General features: G+C 30.9%; 1 protein-coding gene across 1 annotated transcript; it reads left to right on the forward strand.

Annotated features, from left to right (window-relative positions):
* Positions 1-10,231: 10,231 nt before the first annotated feature.
* LOC112099223 (ras-related protein Rab11C-like) lies at positions 10,232-12,024 on the forward strand. The gene is made up of 3 exons (XM_024186391.1): positions 10,232-10,325; positions 10,511-10,708; positions 11,500-12,024. The coding sequence occupies exons 2-3, from the start codon at positions 10,544-10,546 to the stop codon at positions 11,986-11,988; spliced, it is 654 nt and encodes a 217-aa protein (XP_024042159.1). The 5' UTR covers positions 10,232-10,325; positions 10,511-10,543; the 3' UTR covers positions 11,989-12,024.
* Positions 12,025-13,798: the final 1,774 nt, after the last annotated feature.

The following is a 13,798-nucleotide window of genomic DNA, read 5'->3' on the forward strand; positions in this document are numbered from 1 at the left end:
ATAATTATCCATAAAAAAATATTCATCTTATACCATAAAAAATTACTAACAATATATTATTTACAATTATACATATTATACCATAAAAAATTCAAGTTTGAGCTTGGATGAGTAGATCTTCAATAATTTAGGTTAAATTTTGGAGGAGTAGATTCGGTTGTAAAGTAGCTTTTTTTTATAGCAATTATTAACAATTATCCGATAAATGAGATGACATGTCATTTTTATCAAAATATATCATATGACATGTCATTTTTTACTAGGTAAATGGGATGGCATGTCGTTTTTTAAAAAGACTAGATTACCCTTATGATGTCAGCGCTCGCAAACGGCAGATAACGGATTGATGGATGGTAGAAGTGTTTTGTCAACTTAGGGTATACGAGTGATGCACTTGAAAATTATTGTATCACGTTTGATACTAGTGTCATTTAAGGGTATATGGCTGATAATTTCCCAATATTTTATTTCAGCAAGGATCAATCTACAAAAAAATACAAAAAGATATGACCATATCATATTGTTTCTCAAGAAAATAAAATTGGAAAGAACATGCACTACTGGAAAGCACTTTTTGACATTGCGTGTTTCATCTAGTGTTTCATGATTGGAGTACAGTATCCCACAAATACCATAGAGCACACCTAAACATAATATGCTAACTAATAAATTTGTGGGGTTCAAGAATAGCTTCTACTTATTGATGTTGATTGACTTAAGTAAAGATGTTATAACATTTTTTTAAATTATCATCATCATCATCATTATTATTTTGAAAGAAAAGGTATCACATTTATATATTAAAATAAAAATTACCTGATAGGCCTAAGAAATGTTTTTAATTCTTGATTTAGAACATTTGAGTTAAAAAAAATTACAAGATCACGTTCTCCCTTAAAATTCACCCTTACATATGTGTGTGTTAAAAGAAGCATATCATAAACTAAACAAGACCATCATATGCAACTATAGAGCTATACAAAGACGCAATCAAAGAGCTGCTTTTGGTAGATTTTTGAGCAAAATTTAAAAAAATGATGATGAACTTATTGGATCATAAACTTGATCCAACATGAAAAAAATTCAAGCCCAATTCATAGAATCTTCTTGTGGTAGATAAGGTTGATGTGGTTGGTGAAGTAGGTGAGTGGTAGGTTCTTATGAATGGTGATGATTTGTGTGGTAGTTAAATAAATGAATAGCTGTGATTGGTTTGTTTCATGTATAAATACCCCTCCCCCTTTGTTTTATGCATCAACTAGAAAATAGAACCGCGCTTCACGCGGCTTTGAAAAAAAAATTAGTATTATCCTTTTTTCTTACTTTACACTTGATGAAACTGATAAAAAATATGAATTGATTTTTTTTTAAAGATGAGGCAGCCTTATAAAAAACAAAAAAAGCTATTAGCCAGCAATACAAATAAAGAAGCAACGCAAGATAAATAATAAAATGAGAGAATATATTATAGAGTGATTTTATTCATTCCAATTGTGTGTGTACAAAACAAAAAGATGAGCTCTCCTTTTATAGTTACATAATCACTCCATGAAATTAATGAAAAATTATGGATCATAATTCCTTGTGAGATAGTGGGAGTTATAGGGAAGCTAAAGGTTGCTAATGGGAGATAGTGAGGAGACTAAGAGATATATGTTATGAACATCTACATTTATTTTAATAAATTCATAACACTCCCTCTTAGATGTTCATTAAAAAATATGCCTCATTAAAATATTTACATAATTGTTATTGTGTAATAACAATCAAATTAATTATGAGAAGATGAAAAGCTAAATCTAAAAGAAAATTTCTTTATTTATTAGATAATAGAGAATATACAAAGATGAGAAATGGTGATGCCACATCACCTCCTCAAGTCTCAGCTTTATATATATATATATATATATATATATATATATATATATATAGATTGTAAGAAGAAGAAAGCATAAGAAGCAAAACAAAGCTTCAAACAGTGATTTGTGAGAGAGTGTGAATTGTTCTTATAATGTTCTTGAGCATTTTCTAATAAAATTTGTGTTTTATCTTTCAAATTAATTCTCCAATAAAGTGGTATCAAAGCTAGTAATCGGTGTTCTACATAGTAGTGTAGCATATCAAATTGAAGAGCTCAACAAGAGGAACCTGGCATCGTAAAAATCAGCTCAATCGTAGTTTGAACACGCCCGCAATCGCCATCAAAAATTTGTTGTCCTGAAATTGAGTTGACTCATCGAATTAAACCAAGTTGAACCAACCGAGCTGAGTTGAACCAAACCGAGTTTGATCCATGTCAAGTCAACAGAGTTGAAATGAATCGTTGACCATTTACCAACGTTGACTGTTGACTGTCAACTGTCAACGTTGGTAAATGGTCAACGATTCATTTCAACTCTGTTGACTTAATTGACCATTGACTAAAGTTTGACCTGAGTTCTAAACAAGGTTTTTCGACGTTTCGGGTTCATCCGTGCATTTAAAATCTCTAAATTCTCACTCAATTTTTGAATTGCGACAAATGGCGGCATGATGTCATTCTAAGTTCCACAATTGAAGGGAAGCAAGTTTAACAACTAGAGTATTAAAATAAAGGCTCTATTAGGTGCACATGATGTACGGGAAAGTCATGGAAAACAGTTTTACTGTACCAGAAACTGAAGCAACTTTAACTGCAATGCAAAAGGAGAATTTGAAAGACTTTAAAAAGAAATAGAACAAAGCAAAATGTCTTATCTTTTAATCATTAGATAAAGATGCTTTTGAACATATTACTAATGTAACCTCCTCAAAAAAGGCATGGGAGAAGTTAGAGATATCTTACAAAGGATCAAAACAAGTTAAGGAGGTTTATCTCCAAACATAATTACGATGAGAATTTGAGTCATTACACATGAAGGCATTCGATTCGATTTCTGACGCAATGTTTTGCTAGATTTCACTATAACTTGCGTTCACAAAGAGAATAATGCATAACAAGTTCACAATTAGAATTTGAAATGAGAAAACTCAAATTTTGATTGAAGATGGGTTGATTATTAGAGAAAGTTTAGTACATATTTATAGTACTTATATTCAACTATACCTAGTACACTCCATTCAACAGACACATCAACTACAATCCACCAAACAACCTACTTTATTCCATTGTTTTGGGCCCCTATGTCTCATACGGCATCAATCATAGTTGGTGTGATTGTTGAATGGAGTGTAGTATGTATAGTTGAATATGAGTACTATAAATATGTAGTGAACTTTCTATAACAGTCAGCCTATTTTCAATCAAAATTTGAGTTTTCTCATTTCAAATTCTAATTTTGAATTTTTTATATCTTCTTTTTTTCATGAGAACGCAAGTTAGAGCGAAATCTAGCAAAACATTATGTCAACAATCTACTAAACAAACTACACTCACTCTATGCCATTATTTTGTGCCCTTATGTTTTATATTGTATTAATTTTTTATTATTTTTCTCAGGTTGTAACCGTTTCTAATGAATTAAAAAGAAATGATAAGAAGTTAAAAGAGGTTGGGATCATTGAAAAGATACTTCGATTAGTAGACTCGAAGTTTAACTATATTGTTTTGACAATTGAGGAAACAAAAGATTTGAAGGCTATAACGATCGAGCAACTTCAAGGAAAGTTACAAGCTTAAGAAGAAAAATTGAAAAAGAAGTAAGGAATTGAAGAACAACTTCTCAAAATGGAAGTCAATTTAAAGAAGAGAGAAGAAAGCTCTGACAATGAAAGAATGCATTATGTCCGAGGTAGAGCTCAAGGACGAGGTAGAGGTCATTGTCATAGACGAGGTTGGAATTTTAACAACGACAACTTCAATTATGAAAAAAGAGAAAGCTTAACCAGAAGACGAGGCAAAGGTAATTCAAGATCAAGATACGACAAAATCCCAAGCACAATGCTATAATTGTCAAAAGTTTGGGCATTATGCTTTATAATGTAGAGCTCAAAGTACCAAAATTGATGAAAGAATGAATTATGTTGAAGAGAAGAATGGTAAAGATATTACACTTTTACTAGTATGCAATGATACTAATGGAGGTCAAGAAAATACATGGTATCTTGACATAGTGTTTGTAATCACATGAGCGGAAACAGAAGTATATTTGTGGAACTAAATACATCTATGAATAGTAATGTTGCTTTTGGAGATGATTTAAAAGTATTAGTGAATGACAAAGGTAAGATTCTTTTTTTGCAAAAAATGATAACCACCAGTTCATTTCCAATGTTTTCTATGTTCCCAATATAAAAAGTAACATCTTTAGTTTAGGTTAATTCTTAGAAAAAGATTATGATATTCACTTAAAAGATTATATTCTTTTTTTAAGAGATGAGAGAGGAAACCTAATTACAAAAGTGATAATTTCAAAAAATAGAATGTTTCTTTTAAATATTCAAAATAATGTTGCAAAATGTCTCAAGATTTGTCACAAAGATCCAACTTGAATTTGGCATCTTTGATATGGGCATTTCAACTTCAATCAATCATCTCAATCAACTTTGTGAAAGATGTATAATTGGCAAGTAATTTAGAAAGAGATTTCCAAAAGAGTCGAACTCAAGAGTTCAGAAGCTACTTGAAGTTATAAATACTGATGTGTACAATCCATTCAAGCTAAGCTCCCTTAGCAAAAGTAACTACTACATTTTCTTTATTGATGATTTTTTTAAAAAAACTTGGGTATATTTTTTCAAGCAGAAGTCAGAAGTTTTTGAAACTTTAAAGAAGTTTAAAGCTGCAGTGGAAAAAGAAGATGGGCACCAAATTAAAGTCATGAGATTTGATCGAAGTAGAGAGTTCACTTCTGAAGAAATCATAGAGTTTTGTGAATTCGGCGCCCATTAACAGTTCCAAGATCTCCCCGATAAAATGATGTTGCAGAAAAAAAAGAATAGAATTATTCTCGACATGGCAAGAAGCATGCTCAAGAATAAGAGATTACCGAAAGAATTTTAGGTTGAAGCTGTTGTATGTGTAGTCTATTTATCTAACCGATCACCAACAAGAACTATGTCGGGTAAGACACTATAACCAGCATAGAGTAAAAGAAAGCCCGACATCGCCCATTTGAGAGTTTTTGGAAGCATTGCCCACGTATATATACCAGACGAGAGAAGAGGCAAGCTTGATGACAAAAGTAAGAAGTTCATCTTCATCAGTTATGACAACAATTCCAAAAGATACAAATTGTACAATCCAAACAACAAAAAGATCATGATCATTCGAGATGTAATTTTTTATTAAGAAGGAGAATAAGATTTTGGCTCTAGTATGAATGATTTCACCTTCTTTCCTATTGAAGAAGATGATCATACACAGATAAAATGAGTAAAAGAACAACAAGAACCAGCTGCTCCATGTATCTCACCGGCATCAACCACAAGTGAAGATTCACCACCATCGTTCTTAATGAAAGAATTGAAGAACGTACAAGGAGTCTTTAAGATCTCTATGAGATAATTGAGAGGCTTGATAATCTCACTCTTTTTTGTCTCTTTGTTGATTTTGAACCTGTGAAATTCTATGAAGCTGTACAAGACAAAAAGTGGAGAAAAACAATAAATGAAAAAATCAAAGTTATCATGAAAAATGACATTTAGGAACTTGTTACTCTTTCTAAAGGTCACAAGGCAATCAGTGTCAAATGGGTGTACAAAACGAAAAGAAATGCGAAAGGAGAAATTGAAAGGCATAAGGCTAGGTTAGTTGCAAATAGCTATAGTCAAAAGACTAACATAGACTATGATGAGGTATTTGCTCCTCTAGCCCGACTTAAAATTATCAGACTTATTATTTCTTTGGTTGCTAAAAAAAAATCGAAGATTTTTCAAATGGATCTGAAGTCTGCTTTCTTGAGTGGATTCTTTGAAGAAGAAGTTTATATCGAACAACCATTAGGGTAAATGGTAAAAGGACATGAAAAAAAAAAATTATGATATCGAAGAAAGGTCTTTATGGGTTAAAGCAATCACCAAGGGCATGGAATAGCACAATTGACAAGTATTTTCAAGAGAACGGCTTCACAAATGCCCATATGAACATGCTCTCTTTGTCAAAGAAAAAGATGAAGATATTTTGGTTGTGTGCCTGCACGTGGATGATCTCATCTTTACTGGAAGTAATCTAAGGTTATTTGAAGAGTTCAAGAGAGTGATGATCAAATAGTTTGAGATAACTGATATTGGGTTGATTGTGTATTACTTAGGCATTGAAGTTAAGCAAAAGGAAAAATGCATATTTATCTCCTACGATAGCTATGCAAAAGCAATTCTGAAGAAGTTTAAGAGGAATGATTGCAAGCTTATAAGCACACCAGTAAATATATGGAGTCAAGTTATCCAAACATGATGAAGGCAAAGATGTAGATCCAATATTCTTGAAGAGTTTGGTCGGAAGCTTACGTTATTTGACATGCATGGAACTAGATATCCTTTATTCTATTGGATTTGTGAGTTGATACATAAAGAATCCAAAAACTACCCATTTTAAAGCCGCAAAAAGAATCATGTACTACATCAAAGGTACAATTAATTTTGGCTGGTTATGCTCATTTTCTAATAACTACAAGCTTGTTGGATTTAGCAATAACGATTGAGGTGGAGATATAGATGATCGAAAGAGCACCACAAGATTTTTGTTCTTTATGGGAGACACTACTTTCACATAGATGTTAAAGAAGCAACCTATTGTTACACTTTTAACTTGTGAAACTAAGTATTTAGCTGCTACTTTATGTGTTTGTCATAAAATTTGGTTAAGAAATTTGTTGAAGGAATTGGGTATACCATAAGTAAAGCCAATCGAAATTTTTGTTGATAACAAATCAGCAATTGCCCTATCTAAGAACCTAGTCTTTCATTATCGAAGCAAACACATAGATATTCGCTATCATTCCATAAGAGAGTATATTACAAGAAAAGAAGTGCAAGTCAAGTATGTGAAATCACAAGATCAAGCAGTTAATATCTTCACCAAGTTGTTCAAGCAAAAAGACTTTGTAAAATTTAAAAATTTGCTTGGTGTCACATGATCAAGTTTAAAGGGGGTGTTGGATCATAAAATTGATCAAACATGAAGAAATCCAAGCTCAATTCATAGAAAGTTCTTGTAGTAGGTAAGATTTGTGTGATTGGCGAAGTAAGTTTGGTAGGTAAGGTTGGTGTAGTTGGTGAAGCAGGTGAGTAGAAGGTTTTGATGAATTGTGATGATTTATATGGTAGTTAAATAAATGAATAGTATGATTGGTTTGTTTCATATATAAATACCTCATTTCCCTTTGGTTTATAGATCAAATGTAAAAAGAAGAAAGCATAAGAAACAAAACAAAGCTGCTAGGAGTGATTTGTGAGAGTGTGTGAATTCTTCTTGTAATGTTCTTCAGCTTTCTCTGATAAAATATGTGTTTTATTCTTCAAATTCTCCAACAAAACTATCTTAAATGTTAAACAAGTACAAATTGTGCAGCAAACGTGCACACAATGTAAACTTATTCCTAAACTCTTGAGATTTTGAATTTTAAAGGGGATTTGATTAGCAAACACATGTTTTGACTATTAAAGAGTACGTAGAACATTTCATTATTCTTTTGATATCTTACTTTTGGAATCGACCTGGTTAAAAATATAGAAATAAAAACATTCAAACTATTTCGCTTAGTAATAATGTCGAAAGTTAAATATGCTATGTAGACCCTAGTCTTATATATTTAAAAGTAATAATAGATCTACAAACTATTTGTATAAATTTGTTTGTAGAAAATCAACGTGTTTCTATCAAATTGATTGGATATAATGAAAATAGTAATGTGAGCCTTATAATGTTTTTATCCAATCAAGATGATATAATCACATCAGTTTCTACAATCTATTTGTACGACTAATTTGTAGATTGATTCTTACTAAATTACAGTAGAACTTTTATAAATTAATAGGGTTGGGATCTTATAAAATCCATTAATTTAAAGAGATATTAAATAACTGATAAATTAATAATTTATTTATTTACATATTTATTTATGATTCAATTAACATATATTTAATAACTAAATATCTAATGTGCTTTTACCAATGTTGAATATGGATTAAACTATGCATTCAATAAGAAAAATAAGAGATGAGATCAACTTGATTTAAATTTAAGAAAAAACAAGTAAACAATAGAATCATATTTTATATAAAAAAGTAACAATAGAGTCATATTTTATGTAATTAAAATATCATAGTCAACTACATTTGTAATTTCAATAAATTATTAATTTATTATTTGAATGGGAGAACAAAGTTATTTAAGATTTTTCTACCAAAGTATTATCATATTATTTTATTAAAATTATTAATTTAGTTCATTGGGCGAAGTCGGGACAATAAAAATTTATTATATACTAGAAATTATTAATTTATCTAGTATTAATTTATAGAGATTCTACTGTAAATATTTTCACATGTAATCAGTGGCGGACCTGAAAAAATCGTATATATCCTTATTTTTTATTAATTTAGTAAAATAATAGAATTTTTATTTTTTTTTCATATATGTCCCTAATTCAATTGCCCTTATGATTTCATTAATTTAGTATAACAATAGAGTTTTTATTTGATATTCAAATATGTCCCTAACTCAATTACCCTTATGTTTTCATCAATTTCATATAACAATAGAGTTTTTATTTTATTTCCAAATATGTCCCTAATTCAATTATATTATTTTCAATTGAAATTAGTGACTTATTTATAAAATGATTAAATTATATATTTATTGAATAGATTGTAAATATTAGGGAGCTAAAATTTTATTACTGCTTTAATTTATTTTTAAAAACTTCTAATTGAAAAAAAAAGTATGTCAATGTAATATAACATCATCAATAGTATTAAAAATACTTATAAAAACAACATATAGTAACAATTATCAACATTTTCATAAATTTTTTATATGAATTTTCAGACTTTATTTTTTAGTTCCGTTAAGTAGGAGAACAAGTTAAAAAATAAAATTTGAATATTTTAAGGAGCTTTTGATAGAAGGATTATCGACATTAGTTCCTTAAAAAGAGTTAGAGCACCTGACAAAGAAACAACTGCATCCAAGTATCTTTTTACTGAATTGAGTTTAGTTTATTATTAAAATTTTTAACTAATAATACTTTTATAATTTAAATGGATGAATAAATTTTAATTGTTTAATTTATTAAGCCTGGTAATTTAGTACTTGATTTTAAACATAAAAGTTTTACTTGTAATTTTTAATTGATTGTAATTACATAAATTAATATATTTTAGTTTGGAATTCTTAATTGATTTCTTAATCCTTGTATAATTACATGTTATTATAGGTTGCAATGCCTGATTCCATAATTAAAAAAATAGTGTTTTGATATTTAAATTATCTTTTGTTTTCTATTTTTTATAATTATTTTTGTTTATAGTACATATTTATTGGGATAGAGTTCTTAGTGTTCCCCTTATTTAATATACTTATTTCTACTTATAAACTTTTGTATTTGCTTCAAAATTTAGCTTTTAAAATTTAACCCGGGATAATAATAAGTCCTGGGTCCGCCTGAAATGTGAAAGTGAAAACTGAGTTTTTATTTTTGTTATTTTAACATTGCAGTATAGGGTATAGACAACTGAATTTGCACTTTTACGTACTGCTCGTAGATGTTCTAATGTATTTTCTCGAATTATACACTGTGTTGTCAATTATTTGTTTCGAAATGCCAAATCAGGTCAATTATGAATATAATCATCACCATAAAAAAATTAGTCAACGTACACGGGTTTTACCTTAGAAGCTAATCCAAAGATAAAAGAATTTTTGCTTTAATAATTCAACCATCCATTTGCACCAGTCAATTTGAATGTTAATGGTCACATTTACTCTCAAAACTCAATCTGTAAATATTTTAGTGTCACAAGCCAAATTGATATTAAATTTATATTTTATAATGACCTAGGTGGTGCAAAGGACGAAAATTGCAAATAACCCTTCTTCGAATATTGTCTTTCCATATATTTTACTCAACCAGAAAAATTTAAACTTTGTTGAATTATCACATTTTTGAATAGGGAAACAATATTATTTAAATATACCGAGTTTGGCTCATTACACCCCACATGAAAAGCCGTTTTAATTGCACTTCCTTGAGTTATTCTGTTTTTTTTTTTTTTCTCAAATGGCTATCCCAAACAATGGTCTCTCTCTCTCTCTCTCTCTCGCTTTTTTCTCCACCTGAATCTCTTTCTTTGGAATTTTTTCACTAATCAATAGATCTGGAGTCTTGCCCTCAATCTTGTTTATGGTGAGTTTCCTTCTTTCTCTCTCACCCCGTGTTTGTTTCTCAAGAAAATAAAAATGGAAAGAACATGCACTACTTGGAAGCACTTTTTGACATTTTGTGTTTTGTGTAATGTTTCTTGATTGTGTGATTCTTTTTAATTAGTAATGCACATAATTATTAGATGTTAATTGTGATCGGTCTATTAGGTTTAGGAGATACATTGGAGAGATCAGTGAAAAATGGCGTACAAAGTTGATCATGAGTATGATTATCTCTTCAAGATCGTATTAATTGGAGATTCAGGCGTCGGAAAATCCAATATTCTTTCCAGATTTACAAGAAATGAGTTCTGCTTGGAGTCCAAATCCACCATTGGTGTTGAATTTGCAACCAGGACTCTTCAGGTAATTGATTTTTTGGTTTTTCTTTCCTTACTTTCTGAATTTTTTAATTTTGTAGTTTTGGTATTTGATTAACGCTATTTGATTGCCCTTTCGTTGATGTATCTTAGCTCACTTGCTTTCTCTCCTAGAAATTGGATAATAAGGTTCCATACTGTGTTGTTTTGGGAAATTGCCATTTTCCCCTAAATATACTTGGTTTTAACCAATTATCCCCACTATGATATTCATAACACTCCCTTACTCTATTGACAATTTTTTTTTTTCTGTGAAAGTTTTGATTTATTATAAAAATTGTGGGAGGTAAATGATAAAAATTAACAGAAAAATATTAGGGAAAAGTCTTTAGTTCGTGTATACTTGACGAATTACATATCAATGCGTTGTATAACATTAACTAATTCTTATAAGGTTTAATTTGATTTAGTATAGGAAGAGAAGGAAACTGTATGTAATTGATATAAATTTTGATTGTATTTCTATTACCGATTTTTTAATTTTATGAAATTTTAGAGAAAATATAATGTTTGATTTAGATTAGAAACCATATTTTATAGAAAAGAATGATGGTCACTCAATTCCATTCCCACTCATGTGACATTTAAATTAGAAACTTGACAACACATATTTTTCATTCAAAGTTTGGGTGCCAAATTAAGAGTAATAGAAATATTGTTAAATTGTTGATCGATTTTAATTCGTTTTTAAGTAGCCCTAACGCTAGAAATACTTAAAGGTTATATAATAGGCGGTAGAAGGTTTTTAATATTGCTGGTATATATGATTCAATTCAGGTAGAAGGGAAGACGGTGAAGGCACAAATATGGGATACGGCTGGCCAAGAAAGGTATAGAGCAATCACAAGTGCTTATTACAGAGGAGCTGTAGGGGCACTTTTGGTTTATGACATTACCAAAAGACAAACATTTGACAACGTCACAAGGTGGCTTCGGGAGCTGAGGGACCACGCAGACTCCAACATCGTCATCATGATGGCCGGAAACAAGTCTGATCTCAATCATTTAAGAGCAGTCGCCGCAGAAGACGCCCAAATCCTGGCCGAAAAAGAAGGCCTCTCGTTCCTTGAGACCTCTGCGTTGGAAGCACTTAATGTGGAGAAAGCATTTCAGACCATTTTGCTTGATATCTACCACATTATAAGCAAAAAAGCACTTGCTGCACAGGAAGCAGCTTCCTCAACCGGCCTTCCTCAAGGCACCACGATTAACGTTGCCAGTCTTTCCGGTAATGTTAAAGGGAAAGCTTGTTGTTCCAATCAGTAGAAAGTTATAAGGCAATTTTTTTGAATTTGGGGCACAAATGAGCATTACTTTTTTTCTTTTCACATTTTTTTAATATAAAAAATATATATAATTAATTAATTCTTTTAAATGCATTGAAAGAAACTGAACGTAGGGTTCTAGTTTAACAGAGTTAATAGATTTATTTTTAATTTGGTCTGGGACTAGTACTGTATTATTGATGCGGGTCCGAGGGGATGCTTGAATTAAGACATTGATCTAAGCGTCCCTCTTCATTATCATTACTTATTCATCATTTTTGTACCTTTTATTTATTCCGTCTCTTTCAAATGGGGACATTGATTAAAGTAAGTTATTCATCATTGATCTAAGGAATTGGAACAATTTTTTAATTAGTTCTGAAATTTTTTTTAGAACTAATTGAAAAATTATATTTCACACACACACACACACATATATATATATTGAGCGAATGATATATTTTTCTCCAAAAAAAAAAAATAGTATTCATACATATAGAGAGACCAGCAGCAAATATAGAATTAATTGAAAAATTATGGCAATCTCTTACGTTATCCCATATTTTTAATTTAATTTTTCAATTAATTATGATTAAAACAATTATCAATTAATTAAATAATTAAAGTGTTTATATTCCTAGGACCAAAGAGCTACCAACAATAAAATAGAAATATCAGCAAAAAAGGTTGACATTCAGGGCCGGGGATTTAGATGTATTTTAGAGTATTATAGGAGTTTCGATTAGTTTTGTCAATAATCAAGAGTTTTGCTCTTTTTTCCAAATCAGTTTTATTTGCTTAATCGTTCAAATTTTAGAGGAGATAGGAGATTAGAAAAACTACTTTGAGCTTTGACCACCACTAACTGATAAAATAATAAACATTAGGGATTTCAAAAAATTAAGATCCTACTATTTATTGAGTCTATAATTGAAAAGCCATTAACATCTTTTGTTGCATTTAACTTCCCCAGGCAGCATGATTTGAGATAACCCAATGTGCCTTCATTAGCTATCTTTGATGTGAAGTGCCTTTAAGGATCTGCAGATCAGTCTTTCGCGGCACGATTTTGTTTGAAAAAATAAAAGGAAATGAGAGGAGAGAAAAACAGAAAAGGGAAAATAAATAAAAAGAGAAAATATGAATTACATGTCAGATTAAATAATAAAATTGAGATTAATTTTTTTTTTCCTTTATTTTCTCTCCTCTTCTCTCATTTACATTCTTCTACCCTTTTCTTGTTCTATCAACAAAACGTCTTCATGACTCCATCGACAGGCCAAGAACCAACAAGAGAATCATATATCTGATCACTTGTGGGGATCAGCCTGCAGTACCACAATGGCACCGTGCCACATCCTTTTGTCTTTTGTGGCAAATTGTCATACAATCCCTTTCGCTCTTTTCTATTTAAACTTTACTTTACAAATATTAAATTAATTTCAACTGTATCCATGTGAACATTACCGAAATACCCATGCCGACCAACGGTGACCGGATTTTAACTGACGGAGACGGGAAACTCGAGTTAGACACTTTTGGCCGAGCTGAGTCCAACGGTGGTGGTGGTGACCGCTCACGCGTGGTGATGGCGCCGGATCGAGCTCCCAAAGCCGTGAATCCTTCAATGACCGATCAACGGCAAATCGGCTCCCCCCGGTGGCTGTGATTGGTCGGAAAATACAGAGGGAATCGTGGGGAGCAAAACTCAAGTGATAGCATCACCGGAAATCGGAGAAATCACGGCGAATTGAAGCGGCGGTTCCGCGGCTTTTCACGGCTTCAATCGGCAGCTTTCCGAACGCTTTTCG

This window comes from Citrus clementina, unplaced genomic scaffold (assembly GCF_000493195.1).
Source record: "Citrus clementina cultivar Clemenules unplaced genomic scaffold, Citrus_clementina_v1.0 scaffold_4, whole genome shotgun sequence".
Taxonomy (NCBI): domain Eukaryota; kingdom Viridiplantae; phylum Streptophyta; class Magnoliopsida; order Sapindales; family Rutaceae; genus Citrus; species Citrus x clementina.